This window comes from Brachycentrus maculatus, unplaced genomic scaffold (genome assembly GCF_059751285.1).
Source record: "Brachycentrus maculatus isolate JH-2025_06_01 unplaced genomic scaffold, ASM5975128v1 h1tg000194l, whole genome shotgun sequence".
Taxonomy (NCBI): domain Eukaryota; kingdom Metazoa; phylum Arthropoda; class Insecta; order Trichoptera; family Brachycentridae; genus Brachycentrus; species Brachycentrus maculatus.
Window position 1 is genome coordinate 115527 of NW_028280945.1, and position 16925 is coordinate 132451.

The following is a 16925-nucleotide window of genomic DNA, read 5'->3' on the forward strand; positions in this document are numbered from 1 at the left end:
TAAAAATATTATAATTTTTTGAACTCCTAACCTTTAATAACTCTTTTCTCTTCAAAACCATTCACGTATTTATTTCAAAGAAAAACTTGTTTTTTCGATACAATGTTTTAAGGAAAAAAATCAATTACGTTTAATGTTACCTTTGATTTAAAGTAAGTTAAGTTGCGGGCTGTCTGGTACCGTTCTGTAGGTCCCGGGATCGATTCCCAGGGGGGTTCAAATAAATATAAGTGATTTTCCACTGTAATATTTATTCAATATTACCCTAGACTGGTACCTGAAGCGGAGGGCTGATCACCTTTCCTTCATGTGTAAAAACGATCAAGATAACACTGCGTTATATGACGCAGTGCCCTATGCACCATTTGGGTGCGGATAAGGGTTTTATTATTATAAGTTGCGGGCTAACGATTATCTCGCCCTAATACAAGTGATTTGCAAAACAACCTTTTGGAAAAGAATATTTAACATCTCACAAACTTTAATCCGTCGCTCAATAAGTAGCAGTATTTTTTTTCAGATATACAATACGTTTGCTGCGTGCCGCACAGTACGTTTGCTGCGTGACAAAATAAAAATAGACACGGTAAAGGATTCAGGAAACGTCCTTAGCGATAATTGGCAACTTGGCCAAAGTAAAGTACCAAAAGTACTTTACGGTCATAGATTGAGGTTCTTGTTACTTTTTTTGGAAGTCTCGCGTCGAATATTACAACAATTTGAAACTTATATAAAAGCCGTGAAAAAATTTGGTTTGGCTTTTACGAAAATTTTGGATGTAACTTTTTAACTCACTTTTCTGTTTTTAGAATATGATTAGGTAAATTTCATTGATAAAGGTTTTTTTTTTAAATATCCTATGAATGCAAATTTTTTACATACTAGCTGTATCCGGCAACACAAAGCTGTGGCTCAGTGTAACCAAATAGAAAAGAAAGAAAATAGAAAACACACATTTTTACGTGATTAATTTAACGTATGGAGATATTAAAAATCGAAAAAATAATTAAATCAAGATATCCATCATAAGATTTTTTTGACATTTGTGTGTTTTTGTTACATTCAACAGATGGCGCTGCCATTGCGATAAAAAAAATTGAAATCATATGTTTAACTGCCACAGGTTTTTTTAAAAACACGCGCGCTGAATCGAATGCAGTGTTGTGTCTTAATTTCGAAAAAATCTATAGTAAAATTCAGATTTAAATAAACATTTTTTTTAACATTTATAAAAATGATTTAATCGGTCAGTTTTTTTTTTAATATCTATCTATCGCCAATAATTTAACAATAAAATAAACTACAGTTAAATAACAAACAAAATTTGTTCTATTGTGTTAGCTACATTGTACATATATATGAGAAATAACAATAGATTATGGAGATAAATCGTTTTATTTGATATTAGCATGTGACGAGAGTGCCATTATTGACTATTGGACTGCTTAATGACGCTCGATTCACAATACGAATCACATCGCCATGACGTCATTACGGTAAAATCATGTGTGATGCACGTAGCGGCATTGCTGCCTTTATAGTTGCTTAGAACCAATCTGTTCGAGAGTATGTACATTTATTTGAAAGGAATTGGATAACGTTGAACATTTTTCGTCAAAATTCATCGAACTTAGAGGTAAAACAAAGAGGTAAAACAAAGATAGAAATGAAAATAAGGATGCTAAACATATCCCTACGTGACCTCACATACTATACAGTGACCTAACACACAACTATGGACACAAGAAGAAGGCTGAAGTAAGTATGTAAGTGTAAGATCACTTACATCGTATTGACGCAGTGTTACTTACAAGAAGGCAATGTGATCACTCCTGCGCTTCGGTGACCAGCCCAGGGTAATATAAAAATATTATAGTGTAATTATAAATAATAATAATAATAAACCCATATCCGCACCCCAATGGTGCATAGGGCACTGCGTCATGTAAATCGTTTACACATGAAGGAAAGGTGATCAGCTCTCCGCTTCAGGTACCAGTCCAGGGTAATAATATTGAATAAATATTACAGTGAAAAAAATTGCTTATATTTATTTTACCCCCCTTGGGAATCGAACCCGGGACCTCCAGAACGGTAGCCAAGCATGCTGACCATTACACTACGGAGGCGGACAAGTTATAGTGTAAAATTATAGTGTAAAATCACCAATATTTATTTTACCCCCCCCCTGGTAATCGAACCTGGGACCTCCAGAACGGTAGCCGAGCATGCTGACCATTACACTACGGAGGCGGACAAATTATAGTGTAAAATTATAGTGTAAAATCACCAATATTTATTTTCTACCCCCCCCCTGGTAATCGAACCCGGGACCTCCAGCACGGTAGCTAAACACGATAACCATTACACCAGGGAGGCGGACTGAATCATACTGTAGCATAAAATGTACATGTACGTGTTTAAATATAAATACCGCCAAGTGCAACAATAATAATTTCACAACATTTTAAATATGTCAATTCTTTATTCACAAATTCTCGGTTGTACCCCACCTACGAGATTTATTCCAAAATTTATTTAATATTTTCTTCTTACCCTTATTCACATCTTATGGTGTATTGGGCACTTCATTATATTTAAGTACTATTATCTTGAACGTTACATTCATAAAGGTAAAGTAATCAGCCCCGCGCTTCAGGTAGCAGTCTACGGTATTATTAAATAACATCTTAATCATTCATCGTTCACTTTGTGAAATACCACTATTTAAAAATCCAAAAATTTTTGTATTGGTACTACATATAATGAACGATGAATGACAAGGAGAGTGTTATATTACCATACCAAAAAGTTAATAATGCTTTTATACAAAATATAATATAATATAAAATAATTTTAAGGGTGAAAAATCACTTTTGTTTATTATAACTACTGCGGGAATCGAACCACCAGCACGGTAGCCAAACTCTCTGACCACTACACTACAAAGGCGGACAAATTAATTTGGTTGAACCAGGATGTAAGGAAACTTAAGGGATAGGAATGTTTTATTCTCATAAAGAAATCTAAATTATATCCATGCCTTTTTTAAAGAAGGGTAAAATTATGGGACCTTCGGCCAACTCTCTTTTTAACAGGTTTCACTAATATCTAGGTCTTTAAATGACGTGTTTATCAATCATAGGTACATTGTTCAATGTTACACGGGGTATAAAGTGATCACAGTCGTAAGTCTTGTCAATAACCATATTACCATATTACCAACTCAATACACGTCTTTACCGATGCTGAAATACAAAATTTCATGCTAATAAATCAATTAATATTGTACTCACCCTCACACCAAGCTCGAAAATTCTCAAATTCTGCTGAAGATGATCTTTAGAATAAACTCTTAGCTTCTCACTACACATGAACTTTGAAATCAACACTTTCATTAATTTATTTACTTTAAACGGCACTTTTCTTCAGTCATTAACTTTTAACACTTAATTTCACTTATTTTATTATTTTAAATAACACTTTCCTTCAATTCATCACTTTAAAACAACACTTTTATATGAGACCCTACGACAATCCAAAAAATATTGAAAATTGTATGCACTTACATATATTTCTTGAATTCTCACATTTTGCTTTGTGGAACAAATATACAAAATCACTAAAAACAAATGTATTTTTAAGCAAATAATACCACGGAAACTTATTTGAACTGAACTTAGAAGATAAAACTGTCGTATTTGATCTTTACCGATAATTATTATTACATCATTGTATGTAATTTGTCACTATCGATAATTATTATTGCGTAATAATGTTCTAAAAAATATGTTAAACGTATGGCGGACATTCACGTGCGTAATAAATGAAACGTAAATACTTACTGAGGCGTCATACTAAGGGGTAACAATAATTTAATTTCAATAAGGAATATGTATATTGCCTTTTGTGATTATTGTTCCAAATTCCAAATTCCAAAAATAATTCCTTTCCTTTTACAAGCTTAAAAAATGGGATAGGTTTTATTCTTTAAAAAAAAAACGTTTTTTATATAGTTTAATTTGTCTTTATAAATAAAAAATCTGAAATCTTTACAGTTAATCTCAGATTGCTTGAAATTTTATCACAATATTTTATTCGAATAAGCGCGTGTTTTTATATACCTACACCTGTGATAGGTAAATACATGTTTTTAACAGATTTTTTACTAAAATGGCAGCACCGTATAAGTGTACCACAAAGACGTATAGTGTAGCGTTCTTTTTCCCCTGAAGAGAAGCGGCATAATGGTATGCTAGTTTTTTTTTTACAATTAGTATGATTTTTAGTAACGAATATTTTAGGTAATACTGTGCCTATGTAAATTTTTTTGATTGTGCAATAGAATATCAGCCGTTCTCGATATTAATTCATTCGGCACAAATCACTTTGTGGTAAAATCCATTCATTTTTAATTAATGTTTTACTTGGTAAATACCAGTATGTCTTAAAATCTAATATGATACCAAGGGCAAAGTTTAGACTAAGCATCAAAAACTGTGTGAAAATGACGTGGAATACATCTACCATAAACACGTGTCACAATAGATTTTAAGAAATTGTGATATTTACCAAGTGAAACTTTTTCATATTAATTTTTTCGGCGTTCACTTTATGCTAAGACGTGATTAAATTATAAATAAAACATTTTTTTACCACTTAAGTATAATATTGGTATTTATAGATTTGTTTCATTTATAGAACTCCATTTTAATTTTATGTTTTTCACGTTAAATCAAACACAGATTGTTTGAGTGTAGTATGTTGTAATTTTGTTGTTAAAAAATTTCATGAAAACTATTTTTTGTCAATTGGTTTGCCTAGGTATGGCATTTTCAAACAAATGTCTCTGATAATTTGTTTGAAAATGCCATATCTAGGCGAAACAATTGTCACAATTTTGATTTTTTTGTTGGTTTTTAACAATAAAATATAACTTAGTAGACTAAAAAAATCTGTGTTTGATTTAACATTTAATACATAAATTATATTGTAACGTTAGTTTTGGAAACTTCAGATGCTTCTTTGTGCATGTGTTTTTATTTAAACCTGGATTTATTAAAACCTTACATGGAAGTATCTGTATGGAAGTATTTCTCAAAATTAAAAAAGGTGTTTCTCCATTTTTGCAGTACGGCAGGGCTCCGATCCACTGGGCTGCCAGCAGAGGAAACACGGACTTAATCCAGATGCTAATCAACGCCAAATGTGACATAGAAGCTAGGGACAAGGTAAGGGCTTACTAATGCCTTATTATCCGACTGTCTGACGACATCTGAGAAGCGACGTCACCAGTGGGATTATGCTTTAAATTAATTAAAATCGTTCCACTATTTTTTTACGTATATATATATATATATATATATATATATATATATATATATATATATATATATATATATATATATATATATATATATATATATATATATATATATATATATATATATATATATATATATATATATATATATATATATATATATATATATATATATATATATATATATATATATATATATATATATATATATATATATATATATATATATATATATATATATATATATATATATATATATATATATATATATATATATATATATATATATATATATATATATATATAATCCATAAGTACCATAAAGCAAATTGCGGCTTTCCTAAACCATTGTTTTAATACTTTACCACATTCATTATCAATGGTACTAATTAATATAGATAAAAAAATCGAAGTCAGATATGAGAATTAAAGTAGCAATAAAGTAGCAATATTCATACGAATTTTTCACTGTTCTACTGTATACATTATATATTTTAAACAAAGAAAATACATTTATTTTTGTATGTATATATATATATATATATATATATATATATATATATATATATATATATATATATATATATATATATATATATATATATATATATATATATATATATATATATATATATATATATATATATTATATATATATATAAATATATATATATATATATATATATATATATATATATATATATATATATATATAAAAAAATTAAATGCCCAGACTTCCATATTCTTCTTCATCTTTGATGAAATGTCAAAAAATAATATGAAAATAACTCCTGTAATTGGAGATAATCCAGATTTTGTGAACAAGTATTTGGACACACTCAAAATGTTGTAAATAAATTATCTGGTCAAATTATAAGCTTAATAATAAAAATGAAAATGGTATTTTCTGGCGTTTCTCATGTGTGTGATTATAATCCGGGATTCGGATCTCACATACTAATATAAGAGTTTCTGCTTAATAAAAAAGCTTCTTTACATCTCACCAATAGATGTCTCTAGTGAAGTTCTAGTGATTCAAGAACAAAGTTTCTAAATTGGTTCATATATATATAGAACTTCGAAGAATTTGAGTAGTGTGGTTGTCAATAATGGGTAGAATTGGTGAATGTTACACGTGTGTAAAGTGATCACTCAAACCAGCCTATGACGGTCGTAAGCCCCGTAAATGCCCAGACTTCCATATTCTTCTTCATCTTTGATGAAATGTCAAAAAATAATATGAAAATAACTCCTGTAATTGGAGATAATCCAGATTTTGTGAACAAGTATTTGGACACACTCAAAATGTTGTAAATAAATTATCTGGTCAAATTATAAGCTTAATAATAAAAATGAAAATGGTATTTTCTGGCGTTTCTCATGTGTGTGATTATAATCCGGGATTCGGATCTCACATACTAATATAAGAGTTTCTGCTTAATAAAAAAGCTTCTTTACATCTCACCAATAGATGTCTCTAGTGAAGTTCTAGTGATTCAAGAACAAAGTTTCTAAATTGGTTCATATATATATAGAACTTCGAAGAATTTGAGTAGTGTGGTTGTCAATAATGGGTAGAATTGGTGAATGTTACACGTGTGTAAAGTGATCACTCAAACCAGCCTATGACGGTCGTAAGCCCCGTAAATGCCCAGACTTCCATATTCTTCTTCATCTTTGATGAAATGTCAAAAAATATATATATATATATATATATATATATATATATATATAGTACGTAATGCTCACATTTTATGAAAGATAATATGTTTTTTAAGTTTCCAAACCAAAGTTGTTTTCTGCTTTCTCAATCCAAAGTAGATGGCACTAGTAAATTCACATGTACAGTGTCATGAAATAATTTATTTATGTAGGAATCCCAAAAATCCCAAAATACCCATGGATAGAATGGTGAATGTTGCACTTTGTAAAGTGATCGCTTAACCAGCCTATGATAGGTCATAAGCCCTGTAAATATATCTTCCATATTCTTCTTCAAATTTGACAAGATGTCAAAAATGTAAAAAATATTCCTTTGTGATTAAATCCAGATTTGTGAACAAGTATTTGGACACAGTCAAAAAGTTATGATTTTTTTACTCTTTCTGAATACTGATAGACGTAAGTTCATAGAGAAAATTCTTGTCGACAAACAAGAAACGATTTGAGGAGTTATCTCTTATCTGACAGCCTTAGAAAAAGAATAAAAAACAGTAAATTGTCTTCTTTCCTGACTTTATGATGGGTTAATCAGATCAGCTTATTATAAACGGTCAATTATGATGTATATGAGGGTTGTGAAAGATACGTAGGGATAGTAAGTGAAGTTTCAGACTGTCAAAGTCCCCAAAATCAGACCAAAAGCTAACTAAATTAGCAAGTCTGTAGGGCCTATTAAAATATCCTTTATTAAAATAACTTTCAACTCGGCAGTTAACCTGCCAACTGTTTTCATTTATGTACTTTATTTATCTCTAAACAAACTCTCCGTCCCTTATAAATCAAGACCTCGGTGAAATTTAATAATTAGACCCAAACATTAAAAATTTAACTTTTTCACTCGCTTTTCTGCTGTCTGCAAGCGGATGTTTTGGCAGAGATAAATTTTACGTAAGATAAATTTACGGATTATTTCGTGGAAGTGTTATATACTATAATACATTCTTAAATAAACGTAAATCCACCTCTCCAAAATTATTCTTCTTCTTACATATTTTTCGTCTCTTTACGCCTTAGTAATAATTATTCACGTTATTAAAATAAACTTCAGTATTAACATGAACTTTGGTATAAACAAAATTAAGTACAAACAATACAGTTGCTATTTTTTTCAAAATTAAATCAATAATTAATATTTTTTTTTTATTATATTTAAATACGTCAATCTTTTTTACTCGGATGGCCATAAGAAAAACATTCCTTTTAATCAAAAACTAAGTAAAATTTCCATATGGTCTACTTTTGATTTGACAATATTCGTTTATTAAGCAAGAATTGCCACCATCCACATAAGACCCTGCCCACTATTTTCAACCTTTATAATCATGACATTTAAAAAAATATATATATCTTTAGTATATGTTTGACTTTATCCTTAAGTGCATGTTATTCTGCAATTTTTAGTACATGTTTTTCGTAGGGTGGAACAAAAATTGCATGTCATTAATATTTAACAGTAAAATGGTAGTGACGTGCGGTATTGTTTCAATACTGGTGTAGATATTGTCCTTGTCGAAGAGACGGGTACGACTCAAAACCGGTTGACTAAATTTCAATTATACGCTCAAATTCCATACATTTGTGTAATAAAATAACCATTATTTCTTAAAATCTGTTGTGACACGTATTTTAATGCATTTATTATCAAATATTGTATAAAAACTTAACATAAATTTGAGAGAAATTGGATGAATTAGATACCACAAAGTGATTGCTGAATCAATAATGAAGAAAAAATATTTAAATATTTATATATTAATCCCAAATTTCCTACTGTCTTAAATTTTTTAAATGATGCTTAAAATATATTAATTCGAACCCTTATCCGCACCCCAATAGTGCATAGGACACTGCATCATATCAACGCGGTGTTATCTTGATCGTTAACACACGAAAGAAAGGTGATCAGCCCTCCGCTTAAGGTACCATTCCAGGGTAATATTGAATAAATATAAGAGTTAAAAAAATCATTTTATATTTATTAGACCTCCCTCTGGGAATCGAACCCGGGACCTCCAGAACGGTAGCCAAGCGCCCTGACCATTACACTACGGAGGCGGACAGAAATATTAATATATATATATTTAAGAAATTTCATAATAAAAAATATTTCATAATAAATTATATGTATTTAAGAAATTTCATTTTCTTTAGATTAAATTATGAAATTTTTCCCTGAGATAGACTTTATTGGCAAAGACTCAAAAAAAGGAAGCAAAGTTTGATTATAGTACTATCTCAATATAATTTTTAATATCCAGTATTGTGTACGTTATAATATAATAAAATATAAACATACTCAAAAGTTTGATACTAAATTTAATTAAAATTTTAGATTCAATCAAATTTTGTAGTATGAGCACGAATTAATTTACTTTCTTAAACTACACTCAAATATATCGGGTAGGTACCTAATACTGTGTAATTCGTCCGCCTCCGTGGTGTAATGGTTAGCGTGTTTAGCTACCGTGCTGGAAGTCCCGGGTTCGATTCCCAGGGGGGGTAAAAATAAATATTAGTGATTTTACACTGTTATATTTATTAAATATTACCCTGGATTGGTTTCTGAAGCGCATGAGTGATCACCTTGCCTTCGTGTAAGTAATGATCAAGATAACACTGCGTCAATTCGATGCAGTGCCCTATGCACCGTTGGGTGCTGATAAGGGTTATAAGTAAGTAAGTAAACCTAATACTTAAATTAATATAATCAAGTACCTTATTGATAAAGGAAAATCAACATCGTTTGAGTCGTATTTTAATTTTAAAAAGAAGTACTTAGAGAAAAAAAATTCAAATAAAATATTGATAATCTCAATGTATGCAGAATGAATTTTTATTTTACATCATAATTTAAATATGCGTTATTAATTTCACCGGTATCAATTAATTGCGTCGTACATTATTCGTTTTAATGTATTGTTTTCCCTATGAAACACGCAGCCATCCCATTCTTCTTATTATCAAAGATTTTTCCAAATTTATTTTTTAATCCCATTATCACCTATATGGGATTTCTACACACAAACGTGCATGATCTTAGAAAATTCGAGTAGGTGCGTGTTAAGAATTTACTTTTTCATTCCGTGTTCAAAAACCATTAATCTCCTACGATATGTTTTGTACTTAACATATACTGTCGTTCCTTCAATATCCGCCCCAAGTGCGTGAAATATTATGTATTATTATAATAACAACAGTCTTGCGTGAAATGGCATGTTTTTTATGTTGACAGTGACCTTTCCAACGTAAAGAGGCTATTATCGCCATTTACATTTCCAGGGCTTAAATATTTTCAAATCTGAAACCATTTCCATGCGAAGACAGATTTTTGTAGAACCTATTTATTATTTTTCCCATTTCTTGAGTATTTTATACACGTATGTACCGTTTAAGTTGTGTTATTTTTTTTGACACGTACATTTATATTTTTTTATTTATGTTACACTTGGTAACTTGGTACTTCCTTTGCCCTCCTTATTATCGTCTTTTGTTAGTTTATGTTTCTTTTTAAATGTCAATTTGTAATTTATGTTTTTTTAAATGTTCAAGTACTATCTGTCCACTGATTGCAAACGGCTATATATGGTATCAAACGTTTTGATCAATATCACTAGTCCGTCTTTGGTCGGTTGGAAGATATTGCTTTTTATCAATAAGCCCGCCAATGTACTTTTTATTTTCTGTACATGAAGTTTAAATAAAATAAAATAAAATAAAATAAATAAATAAATAAATACCACTATTTCTTAAAATCTATTGTAATACGTGTTCGATGCGTTCTGCATTATTTTCATATATCGTATTCGGAAAAATGATGCGGAATTTATTAAAACACGTGTCACAATTTTTTTAAGAAAAAGTGGTATTTACCAAGTAAAACTTTAAATAAAAAATTTATGAATATTACCACAAAGTGACTGCCGAATCATTTTATAAAAACCTTTTTTTATTTGTAAACTAAGGTATAAGTTACGCTTCAGTCGCGTTATGTTGTCGGAAGTTCAAACGACGTGCCTAACTCAATTGTATTTTTCCCAGTAATTGATGCACAGTTACTATATAGTAACGTTGTAATATTTGCCTGTATAATAAGAATACAAATATTTGTCTTTTTATAAATTACAAAGAACTATATAACACGGTTTAGAATTGACCTATGTGCTTACTTTAGTTACTAGCTATAGTCAGTTATCGATAAATTTTCCATCGTATTTTTTACTGAAAAATTTAAAATAACACAAAAGTAGAAATTTTTAGTGCAAATATTATCTCACATTATTTTAGATCATCTTTAATCGATCAACCTAGTAAGTGTATCTTTTTTAGTAAATTGACGTAAATATCAACACGAATTTGTTGATCACTTGGAGACTAAATCCTTAACAAAACTGTTAAAATTTTCTTGATGCAAGTAATTTTTTGTAGAAATCAATATTTAAGTTTTTCGACAGACAGAGCCGAAGAAATTTACAGTTGAATTGTATGTACACATAAACATCCCATTTTGTCCTGTTTGTCCCTTTCAATAATTCATATTTCCAGTGAGGATGTATGCTTTCACATTGAATGAATAATACACAAAAGCGCGATATCATTAAAATGTTTACGTCGACAGATACATGATATTTCTGAAAGTTCTCAGTACACCCTCGAGTATTACCCCGCACGACAAATAACAAATATTGATGTTCATCCCTCGACTGAAACCTTCCCTTCCTGAAAACTGAAAGATCTTAAGCCTTCGTAAGATATTGAAGCATCTTCTTAGTTTACACAAAACCATTTCACATCCAAGTCCGTATTTGGCGTAGAATTCTTGGAAAGTTTAACTAGAACGAGAACATCGAACCTCTGGGGAAAACTGACTGATTTCGTTATTACACTCAAGTTTACCAACTTTATTACTCAATTTGCCTACCTACAATAACATTTTCTTTTTGAATAACCACTTATGATGTTTCAGGTGATTTATTTTGATTGAGCACTTTTTTAATGATATATGTAAAAAATCTTAATAATGTGTAATATATAATATTGAAAGAAAAAAATATATTTCATTAATTTAATCGGCAGTCACTTTTTGTTAACTTCCATCGTTTTTTTAATATAAGTTTTACTAAGTTGATCCACTTTTTTCTTAAAATCTATTAAGACGCATGTTTCGATGTATTCCGCATCATTTTCAAACAGACGCGAAATGCATCAAAACACGTGTCACAATAGATTTTAAGAAATAATGGTATTTACTAAGTAAAACTTTATATGAACAAATAATATTGTATGTAACCACCCACCGAGATTTTTATATCTACCGGTTTCGAGACATACTCGTCTCTTCGTTAAACATGCACTTAAACCTCGGCTCGTAATGCATGTCTGTGCTGAACCCTTTAGTGCATGTTGGTCTTCGGGTCAACCAAAAATCGCATGTGTTAAACATTTTTTGTCGTTTTGAGTGTGTGAATGGTGCTATGGTGGTGAAGGGTGGTATTGTTTGCATGCTGTGGTAGTGATTGTCCTGACGAAGAGACGGGTACGTCTCAAAACCGGTTAGCATAAAAATCTCGGTGAACGGATATATACTAATATTATTATTGACATAAATAAAAATGACTAACCACAAAGTAAATGCTTAATATTGAGAAGAAAATTATAATGAATTAAACTAATTGCAACTTAATGCTTATAAAGAAAATTCATAAAAAACATGGATTTCAAGAATCCTTATCCCCTGTATAATACCTTTATACAGGGGATAAGGATTCAACCTTTTTTATAATCATTTATTGAAGTTAAATACTCCACTATATTGTTCTTAAACAAATATTCACACGCATCCTTATTCGTTTTGTTTATTTAAATTCCCAATTACGATAAGTACAAAATTATTTACGATAAACTCGTTTTTAATTATTTTTTAATTTGATACATCCATCCCCTCGTTTGTAAAAAATGTCAATTCTACATTTAAATACAATTAGTTCAAAACGAAAATCTATCTATTCAAGAATTATTTTTAAACTTGTTTTTATGTTCTCTTCGCAACGATATACCTATCGATATTTCAACATTTGAAATACAATGGGATTGTAATAGCTAAGTTATTTTCTTTAATAATCATTTTTCACAATACAGTTTTTTAATAAAATTTATATGTACACGTTTCTTGTTTATATTTTTGTCAAAATGTTTAGTTCAAAATATTCCAGTTCTTCAAATTGTAAAACGGAATAAAACATGACATTTTTGCACGACAAACATTGTATGTAGCCCAGAAATGTAAGAAGTATAATAAGAATTCAAATATCAATATAGTTTGTCATATTTTCAATAACCATAACAAGTAAAATTTGTTTCTTAATAATTCAAAATACTTCGTAGAAATATTTCGCCAGCATCAATAATTATTCTCACTAGTGATCAGCGAATGTTCTCATATATATTTTGTGCTTGTATATTTATATACCTTGTTAAAAGTACCTACTCTCCGATGAATTGGAAGTCAATTTAATTGCCCTGAATTGGAGTTTCATCTAAATTCGCTGTAAAGTACGCATTAATTACACTTCTTGAGAGTTGTTGGCCACCCTCGTGAAATATTCTATTTCCTGAATATGATACTATCGCTATTATTATTTGCTCTTTCAAACTTCCTCGGAGATCCTGTATTATGGAGAATTGACTTGTTGTGACATAAATACATACTAGTTATTCGTATTTAGTTATTAGACTTAATATTTAGTCATGATACATCTACAACTTTATAAACATAAATTAGCAGCTACATATCGTTCACTCCTTTCAACAACGACATATATCAAAAAACTTGATTTTTCACGAGATCGTTTTTAAAGTTTCAAAATAAAATACAATGTATTAAAAATAAATATCAAACCACTTATTGAACTTTTTACTTTGCAACAGATCTTTTTAGGTAAAACCTGAATGTTTTTTCTCAATTTGAAAAATATTTAGTTTATTTAAAAAAATAATTAAACAATACCTTTTCTTCAAAATGCAAAAACAACACTTTCTTCCCTATAGCGGGTAAATATTAGGTTAAAAATATGCCGCTTTTGCTGGGATATAGTACATTTTCTGGACATTCCGAAAACATGCACAACTGAAAATTGCCGATTTTTGATTTATGACGTTGTTGAAAAGAGTAAGCTTGCTATGCACAAGCACTGCCAATGTATATTTATTTGGTAAAAAGTGTTTCATAATTAAATAAACATAATAACATAATACAAGAAAGGAAAACTTGTTAAGAAACACGTTCGTAAGGTAAGAATTCGTAAAACTAAAACAGTATAAGACCTTCATATGTAACAGTTAATGATATGGAAAATGGAACACAGTTGTTCTTTCGTGTCCAATTAAACAAGGCTCAAAATCCCTTAACAGTAATTCACGATTATGTACATATACGCGAGGTTAATGATGTCATTAAACCACTTTTACCGACGAAACAGGGTGAACGCCCCCTTAGAGTTAGTATCTACTACTACTACTACTACTACAATCACGCCGTTTTGCTATAGGGGTAGGCTGAGAAGATGGACGCTACACTTGTCTATTCTCACATGTACTTTAAGCTCCTTCTACAAATATACATCTAGTCATTCATGCCCTCCGATTGCTTGCCACCAAAACGTAAAATGTTCAGGAGGGCCATTTAAAGTCACTTTTGCTTGGCAAGAAAATAAACACCAATGCAGTTAGTCATTTTTTTTAGTCAATATATTATACTTTTATATATATATATATATATATATATATATATATATATATATATATATATATATATATATATATATATATATATATATTTATATATATATATATATATATATATATATATATATATATATATATATATATATATATATATATATATATATATATATATATATATAAATATTATGAACATATTATGTTTTTTGTATAATACCTACCTGAATTATTTTGTATTTATGTATCAATATTGAAATACTAAGCTTGTAACTGAGTCCTTAAATAATTTCTGACGAGAATTATATCTTAATTTATTTAAATGATATACAATAGGTTAAACATCGTTATATGCGTGGGTTAGATACATACAAATAATTTATGTTAACAACAATAAGTAACTAACAACCCTTGTATTATATAATAATAATATTACTCCATCACAAAAGCTTTCCATGTACGATATTATTATATCTGGAATAATTTATAGGTTTTGTTATTTTACAAACTAGCTCCTGTTTAATTCTAGAACATCAGACAAAGGGGTAGACCTTTGTGCTTGTATATGTATAAATATTTACAGACTTCATGAACAATTCAGTTGAGAAATTCCCTCAGTTTACTTTTCTTTAACGTTAATAACGTTAATTCGCAATGAATTTAACATCCGGCTGTAATCATTCGGATGCATAAACTTTGTTCTACATTACAATAGGTCCACATTACTTTGTTTAACATAGTAATACTTAATGTATTAAATGTTAAAATCAAACACTGATTTTTTGAGTCTACAAAACTATTTTTATTATTAAAATCACATAAAAATCAATTTTTGATAATTGTTGCGCCTTGTTATGGCATTTTCAAACGAATATATCGTAAAACTTAATACCGGGATTTCTCGTGCTGAACACATGTTTTATGATAAGTTTGTAAAAAGTATATCATTTTCTTTGCTTTCAATTTTTTTAGTCAAAAATAAAGTACCAGAGGGGGATATATTTTATTAGCACCTATCTAGATTATCTATATTTTATTTAGAAAATTTAGAAATCCAAAAATCCTTATTTCTAATAATAGTTTATTAAATAATATATTATTTCAAAATTATTCACCTTTGCTTTCCATTTTTCCTTAGTTTTCAAACTCCGCCCCTTGACTAACCCCCTCCCCCTAACTTTCCCCTCTCCTTATTTATAGAATGATTTTATATTTTATATTTTAGTTATTATTCAGACCTGACTAGAAACTAGTAGTAGCCTTTAATAAAACTCAAAGTGGGATAAAAACAAGTGTTTTCTTTAATCATTATCCATATTTTCATTAAAAATATTTTTATGTCATCTTGGAGTTACTTTTTACATCTCTTTTGACCCGAAGTCAGATGGTGCATAATGTACTGCATCATATTTTGTAGGATACCCTGTTTATTATTTGCAAGAACCACAATACTCGATTTATTTTTTTTTTTAAATACGCGATCGTCACCTCTCGCTCTGAATTAAAATTGCTTCAGTTTGAGCAGCACATTAACTTACGATCTTTTATAATCCATACTCTCATATGAGTATACTTTTAGATAATTATAAGATAATGCTCTAATTCAATAAGCCCCATATGTATACACCCTTTTAAAAATAATTTAAATTAATAAAATCCTGAAATAATCATGTCGGCATTTAGAAATATAATTTTAAATGCGAATAATAATTTTATTTATTATTTCGATATTCACTTTGTGGTAAGACATGAAGTAAATGTAAAAAAAACGCTTGTTTTTTACCACTTGAATTTATTTGTTTTTAAAATATAAATAATTTTCTGCTCTACAAATAAGGAGGGGGGGTAAGTTAGGGGGAGGGGGAGTTAGTCAAGGGGTGAAGTTTAAAAATAAAAGAAAAATGGAATATTAATATTTTTAACTTACATATTTGAATGATTTTCGATCTTCTATTTTTTTCTTGCTCTATGTAATATATTTTACTAAATTATATTTCACTTAAAACCTAATATGTGTACTTGGGACATTGTTTCTGTAAGTCACGTTTATGTAGGTATATAATAATCTTTTTGGTAGGGTTCAGACCTTGCCTAAGGCGTATAACTTTGAAAATGTACGGCAAATTAAACATCTGAAATAATTAAA

General features: G+C 29.2%; 1 protein-coding gene across 1 annotated transcript in view; it reads left to right on the forward strand.

Annotated features, from left to right (window-relative positions):
* Window positions 1-16925, forward strand: part of LOC148307699 (uncharacterized) — a 97945-nt gene that overhangs the window by 41892 nt on the left and 39128 nt on the right. Inside the window, exon 3 of the mRNA XM_088262944.1 lies at window positions 5133-5231. Coding sequence (XP_088119070.1) covers window positions 5133-5231 — 99 coding nt within the window. The remainder of the gene's footprint in view (window positions 1-5132; window positions 5232-16925) is intronic.